This window comes from Cebus imitator, unplaced genomic scaffold (assembly GCF_001604975.1).
Source record: "Cebus imitator isolate Cc_AM_T3 unplaced genomic scaffold, Cebus_imitator-1.0 Scaffold270, whole genome shotgun sequence".
Classification (NCBI taxonomy): domain Eukaryota; kingdom Metazoa; phylum Chordata; class Mammalia; order Primates; family Cebidae; genus Cebus; species Cebus imitator.
Window position 1 is genome coordinate 2,564,565 of NW_016107585.1, and position 24,265 is coordinate 2,588,829.

General features: G+C 38.7%; 1 protein-coding gene across 4 annotated transcripts in view; it reads left to right on the top strand.

Moving 5' to 3' along the window:
* VEPH1 (ventricular zone expressed PH domain containing 1) overlaps positions 1-24,265 on the top strand; it is a 223,796-nt gene that overhangs the window by 188,961 nt on the left and 10,570 nt on the right. For all 4 annotated transcript variants that reach the window (XM_017500789.2, XM_037728584.1, XM_017500785.2 and 1 more), the window contains one exon: positions 9,620-9,737. In XM_017500789.2, the coding sequence (XP_017356278.1) occupies positions 9,620-9,737 (118 nt within the window). The remainder of the gene's footprint in view (positions 1-9,619; positions 9,738-24,265) is intronic.

Here is a 24,265-nt window from a genome sequence, read left to right on the forward strand (position 1 = left end):
TTGATGGAGTTTTGCTCTTGTTGCCCAGGCTGGAGTGCAATGGCATGATCTCTGCTCACCGCAACCTCCACCTCCCAGGTTTAAGCGATTCTCCTGTCTCAGCCTCCTGAGTACCTGAGATTACAAGCATGTGCCACCACACTTGGCTAATTTTGTATTTTTAGTAGAGATGGGGTTTCTCCATGTTGGTCAGGTTGGTCTTGAACTCTTGACCTTAGGTGATCCACCTGCTTCGGCCTCCCAAAGTGCTGGGATTACAGGTGTGACCCACCATGCCCAGCACAATGTTATGTTTTTTTTTAAATATATCTGTTCAGATATGTAGAACTAGCTCATTCATTTCAGCATCTATAAAATTTTCCACCATGTAAATAGACCATAATTTACTTGACCCCGGGAGGCAGAGTTTGCTGTGAGTAACCTGTTGCCCAGGCTGGAGTGCAGTGACCTAAACACCTCACTGCAACCTCTGCCTCCCAGGTTCAAGCAATTCTCCAGCCTCAGTCTCCTGGGAAGCTGGGATTACAGGTGTGTGCCACCACATTCAGCTAATTTTTAAATTTTTAGTAGAGGCAGGGTTTCAACATGTTGACCAGGCTAATCTCCAACCCCTGACCTCAAGTGATCCGCCCACCTTGGCCTCCCAACATACTGGGATTACAGGCATGAGCCACTATGCCTAGCCAACCATAGTTTACTTTATCTAGTTCTCTGCTGAGTAGTGGTTCAACTTTCTTAAACTGCTTCCATCACTATTACTTCAACAGTGGTTAGTTTTCTGCTCTGTGAAGTGACTAAATGGAGACATTTAAAATTCCAGCATCATGGGAAGTAATACATTCTCTCTAAGTCCATCATAGAGTCAGTTTTATCTCCTCTGTAACTATTCCAAGTAGTAAACATGTCAACAAAATGATACCTCTTTTTCTTTTTTCAAGACAGGGTCTTGCTCTGTTGCCGAGGCTGGAGTACAGTGGTGCCATCATAGCTCACTGCAGGCATGAACTCCTGGTTTTAAGTGATCCTTCTACCTCAGCCTCCTGGGTAGCTTGAAGAGCAATTTGGTAGAACGTAGTGAAATTGAGGATATGATTAATGTTAAATTTTTAATGTCTCTTACAAACAAGGTTTCTGGGGCATAACAGATTATTATTATTTACTTGGCAACAAATAATCTCCTAAATTTCCTTTTGCCTCAGTTGTTAGCCCTGGGGCAACATGATGAGAACCAGATGTCATCTTACACATCCTAGGATCTGTACTGTAGGCCAGGAACCTTGACAATATGAATTCGGGTATTTACATGGAGGTGGAACAGCTGTCCATGAAAGGAGGGAACAAAAATCTTTGCTCCTTGGGAAGGGATCTGGGTTGTTACTTTTACCCTTTAGAATGTAAACAAATCCCTCCAGGGGAAAGAGAAGACTAATGTCTCCACCTGACAACCCAAGCTCCAATATCCTAGTTCTCATCCCCATCTTAAAACATAAACATATCTCCGGGAAAATAAATCTCTCTAGATGGTCTTTCACTTTCTAATTAGTCATAAATTCACTTCTAAAGCTTCTTTTTCTAGCCCAGGTCCCAAGTTTCAGGAAAATTTGTTCAAAAAGCCCTAACTGTGCAGAAACACAAAAATATTTTTACAGCCCTACCATTAATACACTATGACACAGCAATTCCACTCCTGAGTGATTATCACAGAAAAATTTTTGCTCATATCCACAAGGGGACACGTATAAGAATATTCATTGTTACATCCCTGTGTAAATGCAGGGGCTGGGGCACGCTTGGTGTCCACACTAGGGAAATGGTGAGGTGAAATGTGATGGGTGGTAGATGCACACCATGAAATCGCTGTGCAGCTGTAGAGGCAACAGTTATCCAAATACACACTCAATATCACGTAGAGATCTTGATTGTGACAAACAAGAAACCAAATAGGATCCACAGCATAACATCATTTGCAAAAATGAGAAATAAACATTACTAGATACTTTTCAAGAATACGCATCTGTTCTAAGACATATATCGAACTCAAAAAGTGAGTATTTATAGAAAGGGGAGGCTGGAGAAACAGTCTGAAAATGAAAGTGGTATCAAATAAAGGAAAAAAAATAAAATTATGAGAATAAGAGAAGCACCTTGCCTCCAACCAAATAACCTGCATGGCTAGGAGCATGGTTTTCCTGCTATCTGATTTCCAAAGGAAGAAAAAAGAGCCTCTCCAAATTAACTCTTTAATATCAGCATCCTCTGTAGTGTAGTACTACATAATAGATTTAACAAATAGTACTACATATTTGTTGAATGTAGGTGACAGTCATCAGCTAGAAAAAAAAAAAAAAAATCACTGCAGTTATTTGCTTTGCATCATGAAAGGAGAACGTGTAGGTGCTGGCTATAATTGCCAAAAGTTCTATGATTACATTTTACTGCTGACACCACTATAAAAAATGTTAAAGTTTTCTTGACATTTTGAACATTGGTAGTATTTTGACTTTGCTCCCACTTTTATAAAAATAATTTGCTGGTTTTAATGAACTGAAGTTTCAAAGAAATTGGATTTGTAAAAAAGATAATTGTGGTTTTATCAAACATTTATAAAACTTGTTATATAGCTTTATGCAATTTGCCGCCTTTATTTTCTACTCAATTCATATACTTCCATTAGATTTTTCATAAATTGCTTTACTTAAACTCTTGTCGCATTAACTGCCAATATCCTGTAGTCAGATTATTTTTTCATGATTTTTAGATGAGTGTGATTTTGGCCAATTTGGCCTTTTTAATTTTATCATATTTGCTGTTCTTATAGTGTTCTTCAAAACTTCCCTCTGAAATGAATCAAACATAGTGTTTTCTTCCAGTCACTTGGAGCCAGACCCATAGAATTGCCATGATTTGCCAAGAAGAAATTCTGTTCTTCCTAACACATAGAAACTCAAAGGATAGAAATATAAGTTTATTTAATGACCTGCATTGATAGTGAGGAGTTTGCCACATTGGCCTCATATAGTCACATTTACCTCAAGTTGCCTTACTAATTTGGCATAGAATATGAGAACCAATGGGACATAGCACATGCGTGGCATACATGTTGAACACTGAAATGCACTATGAATCCCTCCACATCAGTGCCCTGCTGCCTCTGCTTAAGGTCTGCTCCCCACATGGCCCACCTCCCTCCCCATCCACCCGAGCCTTCTGCCAAGCTTCACATTGGGCACAGTAAGTTCGATTTTCAAACCTCATCTCTTCTTGCCGTATTGAACAATTTGGAATAATAACATCTCTGATATTTAAAAATCATATTTTGTCATATGAAATGAAACTTTTTCTTTTTTCTTTTTTTTTTAGATGGAGTCTTACTCTGTTGCCCAGGCTGCAGTGCAGTGGCAGGATCTCAGCTCACTGCAACCTCTGCCTCCTGGGTTCAAGGAATTCTTGTGCCTCAGCCTCCCAAGTGGCTGGGATGACAGGTGCCTGCCACCACGCCTGGCTAATTTTTGTATTTTTAAGTAGAGATGAGGTTTCACCATGTTGGCCAGGCTGATCTCCAACTCCTGACCTCAAGGGATCTACCTGCTTCAGCCTCCCAAAGTGCTGGGATTACAGGTGTGAGCCACCACACCTGGCCTCTTGAAACCAAACTATTGTGGAAAAGAATGAGTATATGAACATGGAGACTGACAAATTTCTCAAATACCAATTAATGGACACAGATTAGCCATCCCCTCTCAAGGATACAGGATTAATTTTACAATAAGTACACACCAGAGTAACTTGGGGAGCTTGTATAAAAATGCAGATGGGGTGCAGTGGCTCAGGACTTCTAATCACAACACTCTGGGAGGCCGAGGTAGGAGGACTGTTTGAACCCAAGCATCCAAGACTAGCCTGGGCAACATAGCGAGACTTCATCTCTACTAAAAGTCAAAATAATAATAATAATAATTGGGCATCATGGCACATGCTTGTAGTCCCAGCTACTCGAGAGGCTGAGGTAGAAGGATTACTTGAGCCAGGGAGGCTGAGGCTGCAGTGAGCTATAACTACACCACTGCACTACAGCCTTGGCAACAGAGCAATATCCTGTCTCAATAAGTTAATTAAGTAAATAAAATAAAAATGCAGGTGTCCAGGTTCCACCACAAATTCATCAGGCTAGGCTTTCAGGGACAAAATGTGTATAGAATATTTGTAACAAATTTCCCAAGGATTCCTGATGCCAATACCAACTGAGGATTAACAATCTGGAAACACTGAGGGGCTTGAGAACAAGTAGTCAACATACTATATTGAGGAATTAAGACAAACATCATTCTTCAATAATTAACACATTATTCTAAAACCTTGTTAAATAAAATGAATTCCTGTAATACCCACAGATGTGCAGATATATATATATATATATAAACAAATATATTCTGGAAAGTCTTAATGGTCATAGTTGAATAGACATGAACATTAAAAACCTAAATGCTACTGTGATATAAATTAAAGATAAGAGCTATGTGCATCAATTAGTAAAAATGCATAATACTTCATTGAATATGTACTAAGGGCTATACTAAGTATTTTAAGAAGCTGCAAAATAATATGGAAGTCAATCTTCCTGGTAAGAGCTTTAATCCAGTTGAAAGCAAAAAACATCACACCAGAAGAAGCTTAGTAACAATCACACCTCATAAATGAAGCTGTATTCAGTTTCCTCTGTGAGGAATTCTGCAGACCCAATGAATTACCTTCTGACTTGGACTGATGACTATGTCTCCTTCATCGGTTTATCCATGGTTTCTGATACAGGTGCCATGAATACTGTGTTATATAAATTGAATCCAATAGTAATATTTTTCACAAGTTGAAAGACATAAAAAAATAAACTGTGCCATGGATATTCTTTAAAGTCTCTTTTGCTAGTTTATGCCTGTAAAAATTTAAGACAATATAAAGATCAATCGCTAATTATATTCTCTCACTAAGCTTATTTCACATCCTGGACTCTGTATCATTAGAGTATGTGCACTAGAAATAACTATACAAACATAAACATTATTATTGTGTGAAAATATTTGGGATTTAAAAAAAAAATCTTGTTTATATTTCTTGAAAGATACTTGAAATATGTGCCTAGAGTCACCCTGTTAACCACAGGCACACAGAGCACATGAGGCAATCCTATGTTTTGTATCTGTGCTCAAATAGCTTTAGGACAGAATTTAAATGTGCCAAAACCCAAAGTTCTTCCAGATGTATGCTTTCACTGATTTCTGGAAAATTGCTTCACAGTACCCTCTCAAAGTACATAGACCACATTATAAGATCCAGGGGATACTATGCACTTTTACAAAATCCATTGTGTTGACTCATGCTGTCATTTTCAGTGAAACGATGTTGTAAATATTCTCTCATCTTTCTATGCTGCCTGGCTTAGACTTATTATAGTTTTTCAAATTCCTACCCTCATCAATGACTTTTTTCTAAAACTAGAGAAATGCTCATTAAGCCAAATGTTTAAAAATATTATTTTTCCCTCCAGTGACTTTTGACCTTCTTAAATTAAATGATGTTTGTCAGGAATATCCTTCTTAGTACATGTCTACTATGAATATATATCCTTTTTTTTTTTTTACATCAATGACAATAATTTGAACTTCAACATTCTTTGTGTTTTATTGAGGCCTGATTTGTAGTGTACTTGGGAGAATGTGACTCCTCTAAATGGAATCATCACTTTCATGGAAAACTGGGCAAAAGGATGTCACTTTTCTTTCCTCTTCATGGCACACTCTCAGTATTAGTTTTCAATAATGCATAGCAAATTAGCACAAACCAAGCAACATCAAACAACACATACTTATTATCTCACAGTATCAGAGGGTCAGGACGTCAGCTGTAACTTAGCTGGGTCCTCCACTCAGGGTCTTACAGGGCTACAATCAAGGTATTGGCTGAGCTGTGTTTTCATTTGGAGGTTCAAATGTGTAGGGTCTGCTTTCAAACTCATTCTGATTGTTGGCTGGAATCATTTCCTTGCAGCTGTAGGACTGATGACTTTGAACTCTTACTGGCAACCAGCTAAAAGCCTTCTTTAAGACCCTAAAGGCCACCCATGGTCCCTGTAGTTTATAATGTGGCAATTTGCTTCTTCAAGCACAGCAAGAGGGTCTCCCTAAGCATCTGCTAGCAAGACGGTTCTGTGTGTGTGTGTGTGTGTGTGTGTGTAACAACAATGGAATTGATATTTTATCCCCTTTGACACATTCTTGGTCAGAAGCAAATCATAGGTCCTTCTCACACACAGGGGATGGGAGTATGCAAACAGATGAACACCACAAGGTGAAAATTACTGGAGGTCACCTTAGGGTCTGTCTGCCACAATCCCATCAGAACTGAAAAATACTCAGACAGTGACAGAGTTAGATATGAGTTATTTTTATCACGTTTCCTGAGTCTAGTTATCTTAAAGAAAGTTTGTAATTCTCTAAACAAATCTATTTCTGTTCTCCTGTTTTAAAAAAATAGAAGTCATACAGCAATTCTTGGTCAAGGCCTGGGAATCTACAGGACCCAAAAGGGCAAAGAAGGTTAAGTAGGAGAGAGAACTACTGACCTCAAGCACATTTAAGAGGCCAAAGTTCCAAAAATCTAGGTATCACTGGTTGTTGGTTTGTGTTTGCTTGTTTTGTGATTTATTTTGCTTTCATTTTTCACAAATTTTGGAAACTATATGTGTTTCATCTGTCTTTCCATTCAAAGTTTGCTATTGTCACCAACTTCAAAGTTCATACAACTACCATGGATATCCTTTAGCACAACACCTAAATCCTCTGAAGAGGTAAGCCTGCTTTTGGCTTCAGAACTTGAACACAGGAATGTAGCTTACCATCTGTCTGAAACTTTTAAAGTAACTTTTTTTCCAAGACAAATGTGGATTATAGGCAACAACCTGGGACATATCTGGTCTCAGAACAGGAAAATAAAGGACCCCTTAAGTATTATTTTAAGCACTTTGTTTGCTAGTAGTGTTTGTGGTAAATGAAAAATTGATCCTTAATTGTGTGGGAAACAGCAAAGTGATCTGCATGCCAATGGCCAAGTACAGACTTCAGAGACTTGGTAGTTTTGAAACTGATATTTATGAACATCTGCTTTTCCCCCATACATTTTAATATGGATCATATCCTTTGAAACTCACAAAACTCCCAGGTGCTTCAGTCTTTATCTTGGAAAACATACTTTTTAAAAAAGTTTTCTTTTTTTCTGTTGAGCATATTCAAAATCATTTTTGTCAAAACAATATTCCTAGATATACAGCACCTGTAGGAATGCCTGCAATATGGTATTAAAGGTTAGCAAGCCAAAATGCTGCAATCACCATGTCAAGTCTCCAAAATGTCCAACCTCAGAGTACAAGCCATAATAGTCTTAATAAAGGATGCTGAAAAGTATTCATTTCTAGGCCCAGGGCATGCCTTTTGTTATTACACAAATATTTGTTTAGTGCTTGCTATGTGATAGGCACTTTTAGGTCCCAGGGTTATAGGTACCAAGGTTTTAGCAGCCAACACAACAGACAAAATCCCTGTCTTCGTTGTGTTTATGTTCTTGGGTGTGTAAATGTTCTTTTTAAAAATTCCCTTTAAATTTTTGTAATACCTTTTATATAGTTCATTAGCGAAAAAAAAAAAAAAAGCTTTGTGCTGGTTCTACAAACCAGTGCTAATCCATTAATGATGCTGAACTGAATTCTGGGGGTATTCTAAAAAAAAAAAAAAAAAAAAGATATGTTTCTGTTCTCAGTGAACTCATAGTTGGACATACTTCTCACCTCTGTCAAGAAATTTAGAACTGAGAATCAGGAGCTTTGGGATGCAGTCTGGGTAGCCACTTGATCATTCTCTATTTGATCCCTTATAATCAGTGAAAACAGTGCCTATGCCCCTCAGCCCTTGAAATTTCCAAGAACTGTTCCTATACGGAGAGAAGATAAGAGTATGTAGGCTAGAGGAAAGGAAATAAAATCACAGCTCAACAGAGTACAAACATGTTAGTTGGCTGGGCATATGCAAGGCTAGCAAGAACATTAAGTCCCTCTTAGGAGGAGGAACCTTTTAAGAGCACAGTTTCTGGCCATCCTATATCAAAGAATACAAGTCATTTACATAATAGGAAAGCCTCAAGAGGACAGTAGAGCTATTTAATTTGGTTAGGCTAATAATTTTCCATCCATTTACAGTCTAACAGAACCTCTCTCCCCTGCCCCTTAAAGAGGAACACATTGGCGCGGTGCCACAGAGCACATAAAACATGGGTAGTCTTCTTGGAGTGTCAAGTCTACTAAACCATTTGGAGGAAAGTTAACTAATTTATTGATATATAATTTAAGGCATTATCTTCCATTAAAACCAATGAAGGGCAGGCACAGTGGCTCATGCCGGCAATTCCAGCTTTTTGGGAGGCCAGGGCAGGTGGATCACTTGAGGTCAGGAGTTGGAGACCACCCTGGCCAACAAAGCGAAACCCCGTCTCTACTAAGAATACAAAAATCAGCCGGGTGTGGTGGCAGGCACCTGTAATCCCAGCTTCTCAGGAGGCTGAGGCACAAGAATAACTTGAACCCAGGAGGTGAAGGTTGCATTGAGCCAAGATCGCACCACTGCACTCCAACCTGGGCAACAGTGTGAGACTCTGCCTCAGAAAAAAAAAAAAAAATCAATGCAGCTATATTATGGAATGAAATCAAAATTTGTGTATACTTTTAGGATAAAGCATAAGACTAAACAGTACTGGAGCCAAGGGCTAAGGGATTTCACACCCCCACATTTTCCATCAGCCCCCTGTAACGCCAATAAAATAAATATTATACACACACACACACACACACACACATATAATTTTTTTTTTTTTTTTGGAGAAGAGATTTCACTCTGTTACCCAGCTAGAGTACAGTGGTCCGATTTCACCTCACTGCAACCTTTGCTTCACAAGCTCAAGCTATCCTCTCACCTTAGCCTCCTGAGTATCTGGGACCACAGGCATGCACCACCATATCTAGCTAATGTTTTTGTGTTTTTAGTAGAGACAAGATTTTGCCATGTTGCCCAGGCTAGTCTTGAACTTTTGAGTTCAAGCAATCTGCCTGCCTTGGCCTCCCAGAGTGCTGGGATTACAGGCATGAGCCACCAGGCCCGGCCAACAATATTTTTTTATTTGGATCACTGGTTCTCAATTTTATATAAAATGCAAATCCTCCAGCAGCATTTCTTCTAACCACATTGCCATTTGGATATCCCTTCTTTTTAGAAAATCTGGAGCCACTACTAGACGCAAGAAAATTCTGGGCCATTTCAGGCTCTGACACGTCAATCCTGACACTCAGCCCTGGGGCCTGTGCTCACTCCCACTGCATTTATGAATACCGTCATGGAAAAGTTTGAGCTGAAAGCTTTTTTTAAGGCTGGCCAAAAGAAATTGTTTTTTAATGCTGTCTCTTAGTCCTTAGCACTGAGATTGAGCATTGACCATCCTGATCCACATCCCCTTTTCCAGTCTCTGAGTGTTAGGTAGTAGGCAAAGCTGCTTATGTTCTTTGTGCTTTGTGTTTCTGAAACAGGATCTGGACCAGGTACAGCTCCATCTGGAAGAAGTGAGGTTCTTTGACGTGTTTGGCTTCAGCGAAACAGCAGGAGCATGGCAATGCTTCATGTGCAACAACCCTGAAAAAGCAACTGGTAAGAGACCCCTACCTGCTGCTAAGAATGATTTGTTCCCCTTGGATTTACAGGGATCTATCTGCCCATTGTTCTAGGTGGCCTTCCTCTTGCATAAACATCCCCAGTTGTATAATGCACAATCATGTCCCTGTTTTGTGCTGAGAATGGCATCTCACCAAAGGGGTCATAGGAAAAAGGGAAAACTTTGGCAGGGGGAGGATGAAAAAAAATCCCTTAACTATATGTGGTTATCAAAGAAGCAATATGAGCCATTTTTCCCTAAAAGTGTTCTTCATTTCAACCAGATGACCCTGAGGGTTAGAGAGAAAAAAAGTGTTCTGTCAAGGTGTGTTCCTTAAGGAAATGAGCCCACACTAAATGAGTGAATCAGCACACAGATCATATTATCTCATGTAATCCCTAACACTGTTGCTTGATGATTAAACTGTGTAAAAAGTGAAGCATTAAAAGAGTAAGAAATTATCTGAGAAATAACCTTGTAGCTGGTTATTCACCCTTCTACTTCCTTTCTGCTGCCCAAGGAATTTGGTCTACTGACCTTGCCTAAAAATAATTGTTAGCAAATACAAGTCATGCCCTATGCTAAACATATCGAATACCTTATCTCATTTAATCAATCCTTGCAATAATCTTATGAGGAAAATACTGATATTATCTCTGCTTTACTGATGAGTAAACTGAGACACAGAGAGATACGGTAACTGCCCAAGGTCACAAACATAAATTAACAGCAGCAGAATTTGAACCCAGCCTGACTCTAGAACCCATGCTCTTAAGCATTTCACCATTCTGCCTCCTGGATACACTTGGCTCAATCTGACCAGTGGAGACAGGTTGCTAATAAGGCTATGTCCAAAAAGTTATGCTGTCATTGGAAGTGAAATATTTCATCACTAATGTGCCCTTTGAGAGGAGAGAGCTCTCAATGTAGTCACAGCTCAGGAACCATAGTTTGGACCACGAAAGCAGTGTTAAAAGATTCTTGAACACAAAGCCACTTTGTACATGAGCCATCCTCTAGAAAGCCATTGATTATACCACCTGTACTCAGTCCTTTAATTTTAGGATTTTATGCATCTTAAAGATTACCCATTGTGGCAAGTCTGTCCTCTTGTTAACTGCCAAGATGTTGAGGCTGACTCGAAAAAGTATGTTTATTTGGCCAGATGGAGATGTGCAGGGCTCTCGGAGAAGTGCCAATTAAAATGTATTACCCCACGGAAAAGGGGTGGATGGCAGAAGCTGGCGGTTAGGATGCCAGCCTTTGTAAAGCACAGATTGTTGGCTGATTACAGAGTCTGGATTCAGCTGACGCCAGAGTGAACACCCCAATTTTTTAAAAGTTAATTCAAAGAAATAAGGAATTGGGGAATTGACTGTCTCCATTATAAAACTTTCTAATTAGACCTTATTTCATATATGAAGAAGACAGAGCATAAAAGAAACTTTATTTGAGAGCTAGTAAAATAAGGTACTTATCTTAGGTAGCTCTGAGAGGCCCTGAAGAGTTTTCACTCCAAGTAAGCTGAGTCCTTAGTTCAATAAATATTTAATCATATCTGGCCAAGGAAGGCCTCAGAAAAGGGGCTGAAAGTTAAAAACACAAAAAGTGTTCCTTTAATATATATTTTCTCAAATTCACTGCCATGCTCTTGAAAAGAACGTTCTGCACATTCACTCTTTCTTATTTGTGTTCCTCACAGTTAAATATAAACTGAGAACATATAGCAATAAAAATTCAAGCAAGACCAAATATTTTAGAGCAGAACATATTGAATCAAAATGTTTGGCCCTGAAAACTTCAGCGGGTTTGGATTTCTTTGCTCATTTCCTTTTATTATATGAAAGAGGATTTGAGTTTGAGAAAAGTCCTATTTTAAACTGTGTGTGTGTGTGTGTTTTTTTTTTTTTTTCACTGAAACCCTTGACTCCCTGGATAGTTTATATAGGTTGTTGATTTCATCTTCTTTTTTATGTAAGCATATAAATTATATATTTAATCTTACTGAAAGGTCTAACATAATACTATTGCCAAATATATTACTCATAGAGACAGTATTTGCATTCAAATTCTGCTTAAATTCAAAGTTTAAAGATGAGACATAACAACAAATACTTTATTAGTCATGCACAGTTAGCATATTACTTGCATCTAATTTTTCATTTATGAAAAGTGTGTTTGCTGCATTAGTTGAGTGTCTTCTACACACTGACCATTGGGATAGAAATATGAATAAGGTACAATGTATCTGCTCTAAAAGAAATTAATAATTCAGTTAGGGCCAAAAGGTGTATTTGAAAAAATCTAGTGTACTTCTTTCATGATTTTAGTATGCTATATTTGTTGAGTGAGTGAATGAATGAATGTTTAATATTTTAAAATCGCAATGTCAAATATTCCTTGAATGTCAAAATGTGATGTTTCAAGATTGTGATTATATGCTAACCATATCAACTTCATCACTATACCATTCTCAATGCATTCTGAACCTGGCAAATGGAGGTTGGGGCTGTTTCCTCCCTGAGAGAAGTCACCGTTTGTAAAGCCTTGATCCACTTCTATGCCTGTCTTAGCACCTAGAATGTACTGTGCCTGACTGAGTTCTACATTCTCTATGTAATGGTCTGAGTTTCATCAACACCCACACAGGGTCCAGATGCCCTGTTAGCCTCAGGGAGAAGGGTCAAAAGAAGTAAAATTGGAGTCTAGAACAAAAGGCTGAAAAAACTGGGTTTTTTATATTTTTTAAAAGAATTAACAAATGATACAATAATTGTTTTCAAATATTCATGTTTCAATATTTTTAATGCTGTTCAGCATCTCCATAAATGAAACATAAAATAATTAGAGAATTTCAATTAGATATTAGGAAAGACATCCAAAAATATATAATATTTCCTAACAGTGTGTAGACTCAGCCAGGAGACTCCTTCAGAAACAGACAGTACCTCAGCTGACTGACATGCTCAAGTCACATACATTCCCATCTTCAAGTAAAATTATCATCACTATTCTCTCACCAACTTCACCATCAACATGCAGAAATTCACAGGAGTTTAATATCTGGTGAATAATAAAATTTTTATCGAATAAAGTACAGATAGTCAGAGGAAAGTAAATGCTAGAATAATGTAGAGGCCCTAAAATGATTATAATTGCTAGCATTTATCATTCTAGTGATATGCTAAGCTTGCATGCATTTTTCTTATTTTGTCACCATTATTGACTTCACTGTACAGATCATAAAACTGAAACACAGAGAGATTAAGTAATTTTCCCAATGTCACACAGCTTCTCAGTGATGGAACCAGTATTTAATCCTGACAGGCCAATTCCAGAACCCAACTTTTCAACCTATAGGGAAAATTCATGTTAAGGACATAAAATAATGGAAATCAAAGAACAATCATTCAGTAAAGTTATAATATATTAAAAAGACCCAGAGACAAGTTTAATTTTTTAGAAGTGACCTACTTCCTCGATGACTTACTCTACTTAAAGATGAACAGAGATTTTGGTGTGATAATGTGTGAGAAATTATTACTTACAGGAAATGATTACAGTAGAATCTATTTCCAATTCTTCCAACTGCTGATTCAGTTTCTGATAATCATGTTATAAAAGTTTAGAATAGAAGATTAGAAAATTACTGAAATAACTCAGAAATCCTCAGAGACTTGCCTAGTGGTGTTTATTGCAGATCTCATTACTCCACATGAATGAGAGAATGGAGATTGAGCAAGTAGATTGAACAGAACAGAACTTATTTCTGGAAAACCAAGCTAATATTCTTTATCAGTTGTCCTTGTGTCTTTAAATTGCACAGTGCATGTTGACAGTAAGAGTTAGTCAGCTGGTCTGTCCTGGAACACATCTGGCTTTCTCTTCAGTCACATTTTTGTAAAGTAGGAGGGAGAACTGGGTCATGACTTTCACTCATTTCTTGAGACACATGGGATGCCTTTGTTCTTACGCCCTACAAAAAACAACTGAGTTTTGGCACTCCTGTCCTCCTCAATAAATCTAAGCAACCCCATATGATTAGTCTCTTAGTCACTAGACATTTAGAATTTGAATGTGATCAAGAGTAAGAGGTCCTCTTGGGTTCTAAAAGAAAATGGAACAATTTTTTCAGACAACTTTCTATCAAGATTCATCTTTAGAACTTGATTTCAAATAGTTGTGTTATAAGAACATACTGTCAAGCTGGGTGCAGTGGCACGTGCCTGTAGTCCCAGCTACTCAGGAGAGAGTGGTGGAAGGATTCCTTAAAGCCAGGAGTTTGAAGCTGTAGTGCACGATGATCATGCCTGTGAATAGCCACTGCACTCCAGCCTGTCAACATAGCATAGACCCTGTCTCTAAGTCTAAAATGAATAAATAAATAATAAATAAATAAAAATTGTTTAAAAGAATGTGATATTTATTATATTATATTATTAATACATGGGCAAATAGAGATGGTTTCCAAATGCCTCCTCTATCAGGAGAGTTTCTTCAGACAATCAAAAGAATTGGTAACAGCAGTTGTGGCTCTTCTTTGAGGGGCACACTTCATGCGGGCTAGATGATTTTTCCACTCTAGATGCCAATGTGAAAATGAACTAAATGACCTCTGAGAGGACCTAGCCCATAAGGCCACCAATAGCCTTGTGAGTCCATGAATATGAAGCTTTTCCATTAAATTTCAATGTCAACTTTCATAGAACTTTTAAAGTGATAAAAGAAAACTCAATTTTGACGTATATGGTGACTAGCATTGTAGTATGATGTCTTTTCTTCTACCACGTGTTAGAGCATTGTTCTACATGCTAAGTGTTGGCAGAACACGAAAACAAGGCAATGCTTTTTATACAATAACTTCACATTTTCACATTTATATACTGGGACTACTGAGTATATATTGATTATGTAAAATTTAACCTCAGCTTTTTGTTCAGAGATACTTTGAAATACTCAATGACAAAATAAAAACACATTTATGAACTCAGATAATTTATTATCCTGAAATCTTCCTCTTCTCCCTTTCCCCATCTTCCATCTTCCTATCTTATGCCTCTGTGGCATGAGCATTCTTCTCTCCCTCTTAAACCTCCTCACACACTCTCATTTCTCTCTCCCTCTTTCTCTCTTTCTCACACACACGCACACACGCATATGCACACACACCTACACACGACCCCCAAGCAGAGTTAATTTCTCTCCCTCTGTCCTTTCTGTCCTTTGCCCACACTTCTATATTGCATATGGCATGTGGCCATCAGTCTTTCCCTCTAGACAGTAAACTACAAGAAGAACCATGATTATGCCTCATCTTTGTATGCCTTAACCAGTGCCTGGCACATTATAGTGTTTAATAAGTGTTTGGCCAATAGATGTGTGATTGAGTAATTCATTAATTACTTAAGTGATAGAATAACCATGGAAAAATCTAATTTGTTTTGAAATGCAACTGTAAAATCTAACTTTTAAAAATCTAATGCTTTCTCAAGATTGAAAACAAGTAACTGAACTGAAAATAGAAATAGCATCTCTTGGAAACATTGCTGTGTACAAGGTTTCAACATATTGTGGAAACTGAATTTTGGTATTATGCTCAAATCTTACAATATGCATATAAGCAAAGAGCCCGTAGTAAACATGCTAATAACTTGTGAACCTTGAAGAGAAACAAGCTAAGATCAGTAACCTAACACCCCTCGGGGATTAACTTTTATTTTTCATCTAGCATCACAGTCCTACTCATCTGCCTTTCCATATTGGGTCAACAATCTTGTCTTGTTATAGAGAAAAAGTGTCAGGTAGGCCTTATACTTGCAACAAAGCATGAGTCATTCTGTGATTATCCACAAACAAATCACCATACCTAGTAATGTGTCCTTTTCCACATAGAGAACAAGCGAAGTCAAGCCAATATATAGATGAGAAGAAGCTTTTTTGTAAAGGCAGACTAAAATGAGTACATTAGTTTCATCACCGTACAAGCATAAGATGATACTGATTTAAAGAATTTTGTGAAATTTTTAAAATAAAGCACTTAGTATATTTTAAAAGAGTTTAGCCATCATCTTGCAGAGTAATCCTTTTTTATTGACCTATATAAGTACACTAAGAATGAAATTTGTTTAACAGCCACAAACACACCTATTTAAAAGACATACTGGTACTTTTTAGCAGCCACAGAGAATAAAGTTACCAAAGAATAGTCATATTTTGCCTTGGATTTCATCCTTCCCACCTTCTCAGAAACTTTTCAGTATAGATTAACCTTTTCCTCTTCTCTACTCAATTTTTCCCTTCCAACTGAGTCCTCCTGTTGGCTTTTAAACATAATTAAGTGGTTTATCCTCCCCTTTTTCTCCATCTACTGCCTTATCTCTCACTTCCCCTTTAAAGTCAAGAGAGTTGTCTATCTCTGTCCACTTCCTTGTCTCTTTCTCCTCATGACTCATCCCTCTCTAACCTTGTTTCTAACTCTATCATCTCTCTATATAGTCATTAAAAACCTGCAAGTAACCCATGAAGTGCACATGGTTTAGTCTTCATGTTACTTGTCTCTTAGCAATATTCCATTCTGTAGACCAATTCCTCTTTCTTAAAACATTCTTCTCCTTCAGTTTCCATGACACAACACTCCTCTAACTTCCTTCCTACTCTCTGGAAACCCCTTCTCAGCTCACCTTTCTTTACTCAGTTAGTCACTGGTGGCATAAACCTCTTACTCCAGTAATCACTTCTATGCAAAAATGTCCAGATGTATATATGCAGTCCCAGCCTCTCCTCTGAACTCTAGATTTACATCGCCCACCATCTACTTGACTGCTTCTAACGCACCCCAAAATCAGTTCGTTTATTTTGTTTTATTTTTAAGATAGGGTCTTGCTGTGTTGCCCAGACTGCTCTCAAACTCCTGAGATCAAGCAATCATCCCACCTCAGCCTCCAGAGTAGCTGAGATGACAAGCATGCACCACTGTGCCCTGTGTCAGTTCATTTAAATTAAAACTCATGATTGTCTCTTTGCTTCCCCCAAACACTTACTCTTCTTCCAGCATTCCTTAGCTCAGTGAATGCAACATCACTCAATCTATTGCACCAACCAAAGACCCACTCACTGCCTTTTCCACTACCCCCATCCAATCTATCACCCCAATATTGAGGATTTTTACTTTCTCAATTGCTCTCAAATATATCCACTTCTCTCCATACCACTAGTGCAAGCTGCCATCACCTTTTACCTACAATAATGGCCATAGCCTCCTCATTGAACTATTCTGAACCCTTCCGATCTCACACGATGCAACCAGAGTGAACTCTTCAAAGCACAAATCTGTTGCGTCACCCCTTGCATGAAATTTTATATAGCTTCCCATAGCTCTTAAAGACCAAGGGTATGCTTTGTGGTCTCATATGGAATCGTCTCCCCCAGCTTCTCCAGCTTCACCCTGTCCCATATTTCCTCTGCTTTCTTTGCTTTTCCTAGAAGAACCCTCTTTAAGTTTCCCAGACTCACTGTACTTCTTCCTGCCACCATGCTTTTATATGTGCTTTTTCTTATACCAGGAATTCCCTTTCTCTCCTCTTCACCTCGTTAAACTAGATCTTAGCCTTTTGATTACAAATCAAATTAACAGCTTCAGTACTGGAAGCCTTTTATAACCCCCTGATGAATACCAAGGTTCTCAAAGCACCTCAAACTTCTCCATAACATTGGTTACAGCTGCCATGTTGTACTTTTATGTGTGACTTTTAGATTAATGTCCACTTCCTCCAGTAAATAGTAAGTTCTATGAAGGGGGCTCTCTTCATCCATCTATCCTCAGCCCCTAGCACTCAATAGATGCTCAATAAATATGTACCAATAAATGAATGGCCAAAGTTTGTGTTTCTCAGAAAATTTTCAGTAATAAATTTTTTCTCAGTCAAGTGATGACAAAAAAAGATTAATGAATCAACAGTGACTCATGTTACAAGAAAAAGATAGATATTCATATAACATTTACAGCACCTCTTTTGTGCCAAATATATTCTTAATATAAGCAGTCTCTTCTTAAGTAAGTTTTTCAAAAGTACTATAATAAACAGATCATGTTAATAGAATGTGTGATGTATTCATATATGTGTGTATTAAAAATATACATACACATGGATATGTACATCTATATGTATATATACATGTGTGTGTTTATATATAACATACAGCATGTGATGGTATTTACATAACTGCTAAAGCTTCCAATGCAGACATTATAAATGTCCATTCATTGTCAAAAGGTTTGAAGCCAAGTGCTGAACCACAACAGGTGGAACTCGTGTTTAAAAATTCCATGAAAGCAGTGTAGGTAACACCTTAAGATGCTCCAGAATACAAGAATTTACAGGCAGGTGGGACAATGGTTACAACGTGCTCGAATGGTACAGCCCAAACAAGGTGGCTCTTCTTATCACAGATGGGGCACAAGCTTGTCAGATCTATTTTTTCCAACCCAGGCAAACTCTACAGTGTCCAGGCAGTATGGGAAAGTCCTCAACATTTAAAACTAAAGCCCTATGGCCAGATGCCATCAATAATATCTTTTCACGAGATCTTATTAATAAAACTAAGTAGGAACAACATAGGATATGTGTGAAACCCTTTCTTATTAAAAGTTAATCCTACAATTCAACAATTATTGGCCAGGCCCAGTGGCTCACACCTGCAATCCCAGCATTTTGGGAGGCCCAGGTGGGTGGATCACTTGAGCCCAAGAGTTGGAGATCAACCTGCGCAACATGGCGTTACCCCATCTCTACAAAAAGTACAAAAATTAGCCTGTGGTGGCACATGCCTGTAGTCCTAGCTACTTGGAAGGCTGATGTGAGAGGATCATCTGAGCCTGGGAGGCAGACGTTGCAGTAAGCTAAGATTGCACCACTGCACTCCAACCTGGGTAACAGAGTGAAACCCTGTCTCAGAAAATAAAAAATAACTTCTTCATTGCCACCCTCCCAATCTTTTCCCATTGGTCTTTATCAGTCATTGCTCAGCAAGCCTGGGCCAGTCTTCTTTGATGAGCTTCTCATAAAGACACGTACTGCTCAGAACTACTGAACAGGTTACCTTCTTGGAAAGTGTCCTTATAATTTTTGTTACACCATTAACACAATAAATAAGCAAAATTCCACAAACACTAATTCTGAACATTTTTTCTGTAACCCTATTGACTGAAACCAAGAACATGAATCTAAGATTATATTGCCATTCTGGTCTTTAATTTTATCAAAAGGTCATAGTTTTCTCTCTGCCATTGGTTTTGCCATTTTACTCTTTCATACAACCTATGTCATATAACCTATGATTGTCATCTACCATGAAGATACTAATTATATCCTGTAAGTTTTTAAGCAACATAAGAATCACCTGTGGCCCTTGTTTAAAATATAGGGTTTCTCACTCTATCCCAGAACTTTGATTCAGTAGGTTTGGAGTGGTGCCTGGAAATGTGCATTCTAACAAGCCAGCAGATCATTCTGATATAGGTGGTCTTACAACAAAGTTCAGAAAATATAGCTCTAAATGCTTATAACACAGTAGTTCTGAAGCTTTTTTTGCATCAGTACATCAGTAATTGGTCAGAGAAGCCTAGAAAGTGTACTCTGTTTTGATGGGTATGAAATTACTGAGAAAGGAAGCCATTCAGTCACATGTGGCAGTGCCCTCAAAGGCTGCTGTCGAACTTAGATTGTCTGTCCAATTTTGGTCCCCACAGTATTGTTTAGGATGTTACAAAATCAGTGAGGATTATGCCTCCTGGTTTATCCACTACCAATAGAGAAATATAGCACTCTAAAATACTGCCTGGAGATTCATAAGAAACATGCCATTTGTTATAATCTTTAGCAATTTCAAAAACCACAGACAGTCTACTAAATGTGGCTCCTACAGCCCCTTCATTTAATGCTTCTAGCCCTCTTTATGCATATCCTCTGGAATTATAGTTGGCTTTATTAGAACTGGCACCCACAGCAAAGAAAAAAAATCAGTAAAACCATGGAAGAAGACTGAAGTAAATTTGAAACTTTAAATATATAAGAAGAAATTCCCTGTAGACTATAAAACAGTCATAATTCCCAGAAGCAGTGTTTTCAAGGGGGGGAAAATGACATACTATACTTTTTCTCACTTCTTACTTAAAAACTAAGAATTGGAGGTATATATATATATATATATGTGTGTGTGTGTGTGTGTGTGTGTGTGTGTGTGTGTGTGTGTGTTTTTGTTTACAGTGTTATTTTTTTGAAACAGAGTCTCGCTCTGTTGCCCAGGCTGGAGTACAGAGGCTGTTCTCAAACTCCTGAGCTCAGGCTATCCACCTGCCTCAGCCTCTCAAATTGCTGGGATTACAGGCTTGAGCCACTGTGCCCAGCCTGGGGTTTACATTTTTTTCTTCCAGAATATTTTATTTTGAAGGCATTTATCTTTAACAATCAGAAAAGAATATCTAGAAATTCACATATCACAAATTAAACTCGTGACATGCTCAAATATAAGTTATTCATGCACAATACAATACTTTCAAGACAAAACTGACATAAGCCAAAAAGCACACAGTATGAGGACTTCCTGAGTCTGGATGAAAGTCAGTGTGCCATGTGAACAGTAGTTATGTGGAGGTTACTGTATATTGTCATCCCTTCTAGCCTGTCACAAGGGCAAGCATAAACAAGCAGAAAGTCTGGGAAGATAATAAAGTAACCACAGATAACATAGGAAATTCTCCCAAGGCAGCTCAATCTATTATTGGGTTGGCTTGCAAATGGCAATTTCAATGAATACATTGATGAATTACTCAAAAACAGAAGAGGGCCAGGTGAAGTGGCTCATGCCTATAATCTCAACACTTTGGGAGGCAGAAGTGGGAGGCTCACTTGAGGTCAAAAGTTCAAGACCAGCCTGGGCAGCATTGTAAGACCCCCATCTCTACAAAAAAAAAAAAATTAAAAATTATCAAGATGTGATCACCTGCATTGAGAAGAACTGCAGGTGCACACCTGAGGCAGGAAAATTGCTTGAGCCCAGGAGTTCAAGGTTACAGTAAGCTATAATAAAGCCACTGTATTCCAGCCTGAGCAACAAAGGAGATCCTGTCTGTAAAACACACATACACATGCACAGAGGGAGAGAGAGAGAGAGAACACCTTTCTTTTTGGGACACTTTGAATTGCCTTTCATACCTCCATTTTTATTAAAGGTCCAAGTTCAAAGATTGCAGGATTTCCTCTTGCTCTGAATTCTCTTACTATTCCTGACACTTTTATATAAGCCATTAGGACACAGTATTTCTAAAACCACCTGTTCATCACAATAAAAGGATGATGATGATTGTTTTACATTGATCCATGATGTCAATCGTGATGATAGTAGCTATCATTTATTGATTCATTATTGTGAACAGGTCCCAGCTAAGCAAGGCCACTGTCAACCTTGTGGCACTTTTATGTGCCTTCATTTATGGTGTATTTAGTCCTCTCGGGGATGTATGGCTTGACTAACAAAACCCCCACAGCCATTTGTGTTGTGTTAATTATAACTCTAGGGAGTAGGAAAGGGAAGCTCAGTGAGGTTAAATAGCTTGTCCAGAACCAGTCAGCCAGTAAGTGGCAGATTCTGGACTTCAACTGAGGTCTACCTCCAAAGACAGTGCCCTTACCCAATAAACCACAGGCCTGTACCAGAGAAAGTCTTTGGTACAGTCTCATATGGTCTATTATAATAAAGAGTAAGCACGGCATTCAGCACACTGGTTAAATAAATTATAATTGGTTAAAGACATTCATAATTGCAACAAATCTTAAAACAAGATGGAGAGTGAATTATTGAACTCTTGTGCACTTGAAATAAATAAGGTCTATGACTACACAGGCTTTTTGTCATTATGTTACATTACAAAGCATTACATTCCACTCTGCATAGTACCCAAGGTTCTTTAAGATTGGTCTCTCTAAATCTCACACCTCATCTCTTGCCTCTTCTCGCACTCCCTGCTCCCTCCCAGAATGAGTTACAGTTCTCAGAATGCATTTTATGCCTCCCTCCCTTAGCCCTGGTCCTTCACTATAAACTTTTTTTTCTTTTTCATTTCTTTTTTTTGGCTCAGTAACATTCCTCCCTTCACCTTCATAGCTGCAACTTGTCCCTGAGAATTCAGCCTAGAGAGCATCTACTCTAGAAGCTTTTCTGCTTTCTATGCCCCAGTTTAGAATAAGTGCCTCTCGGTGTGTTCCAGTTAGACCCTGTGCACAGATCTAGCCTGGTACTTACCCTACCCTGTACTCATTTGTTTACTGCATTGCTCTGCATCTCAGTGATTGAGACTGTCATATTTGCGTTTATATCTCCTTTACCTGGCATGTGCCTAGTTCATGGTAAGCATTCAATAAAGGCATTTTGAATAGAAGAATGGGAGAATCAATAAATGGCAAAGGGTATTAACAAAAAGTGGAACTCAGCCTTCCATGACAAAAATAACATGAATGATAAATGCCCTTATTATCTGAGAAGAAACCACTGGAGGCATCTCATTTGCTACAATTCCACCACCAGAAGATAAAAGGATTTTTCTCCATTATTTGGACCAATGGTTTTCCCCCTTTAACTCCTTTCTACCCTTCCACCACAATAAGACAACCACCACCATGTCTGTAGCACAAAATACCTGCAAATTGGCAAGTTGTAAGCACAAATACTTTGGTCTAGTCAAAACAAAAGCAGATCTATCAAGAGGAAAGGTCATAGCAAGTTTTTTGGAATGCCTGAGGCATTTTGCTTGTTGACTTTCTAAACCGTCAAAGAATGATAATATCTGCTTATTATGAGAGTGTTTTGAGAAAGCTAGCAAAAATTTTAGCAGAAAAATACCCAGGGGCTGGGCATGGGGCTCATGCCTGCAATCCTAGAACTTTTAGAAGCTGAGCTCAGGAATTTGAAGATCATGGGCGACATGGCAAAACCCCATTTCTACAAAAATAAAAATTAAAAAAAATCAGCCAGTTGTGGTGACAGGTGCCTGTGGCTCCAGCTACCAGGGAGGCTGAGGTGGGAGAATCACTTGAGACCAGGAGGTGGAGGCTGCAGTGAGCCATGTTTGTGCCCCTGCACTCCAGCCTGGGTGACAGAGTGAGGCCCTGAAAAAAAAAAGAAAGAAAGAAAGAAAAAGAGGAAAGAAGGAAGGAAGGAAGAAAGAAAGGAAGGAAGGAAGGAAGGAGGGAGGTAGGGAGGGAAGAAGGGAAGGAGGGAAGAACACCCAGGAAAGCTTTACTAGAGAGTCCTTCTCTACCATGACAATGCTCCTGCTAGTTCTTCTCATCAAACAAGGGCGATTTTGTGAGTTTCCATGGGAAATCATTAGGCATCCACCTGACAGTCCTGACTTGGCTTTTTCTGACCTTTTATTTCCTAATCTTAAAAAATCTTCAAAGGGCACTTATTTTGCTTCCATTAATAATGTTAAAAAGATTGCATGAATATGGTTAAATTCCCAGGACTTTCAGCTCTTTCATGATGGACTAAATGGCTGATAGCACCACTTACCAAAGTGTCTTGAACTTGATGGAGTTTATTTTGAGAAATACAGTTTCCACTTTTTTTTTTCTTTTAATACCATTTTTTCATGAACTTTTGAAGTTCTCTCGTTTATCTGAACTTGGCCGACCTTGATATATAATCTGTGCTTGCCACTTCTGTTCTCCATCTCTCCTGCCCAGCTCCATGTCCACAGGCTGCCATGCAGTGACTGTGTCAACAGCTTCCTTTACCTCTGGCTTTCAGGTACCTTCCACCACTGGGGACACCAGTAGGAGGTGAGAGGGAGGGAGGAGGGTGAGATTGAGTTGTTGATTTACTGGCTCCCACACCTGCTTGGACACTGAAGGTTGACAGTGTCCTCTATTTCAGCCCACAGCTCCTATCAAACAGTGCTCTCCATACAGTCTCCCACTGGGTCCTAACTGTTCTCTGCCTTTTCCTCTTTAGGCAGAGGGGTACTAGGCCTGTATGGTTACTGCCCCCAGAGTACTATGGTGCTTTTTCTACACCTTGCCCACACCTGAGTAAATAATCCCTCTATCAACTCTCCTCAATTGCTCAGCTCGAGATGCCATCTGTTTCCTGTCAAGACCCTGCATAACACATCACTTATTGCATCTGGGGCCCATGAGGCTTCATGCCTGGATGGCTGGACCCTCACATTCTCTAGGCCCCTCCTTAGTCCTTTCTAATGGGACTTCAGAAAAACTTTCCTGTGAAGTCCAATACGACGTCCCTCTGACTGATACCCAATTTTTTTCCTGGATCTTACACCTAGAAAACCTTGAACTGACTTCTACCCTCAGCCCACAGCCCATGACTATTCCAGAGCAACTGCTTTACATATTTGCTTCTGAGTTTGTTGATTCTTCTGGCTTCTTCAGATTCTTTTGTGTGTTTCCCTCAAACACCTACCTTGCTACCACGATCCTTTTCTGCACTCTATCAGGAAAATTCTCTC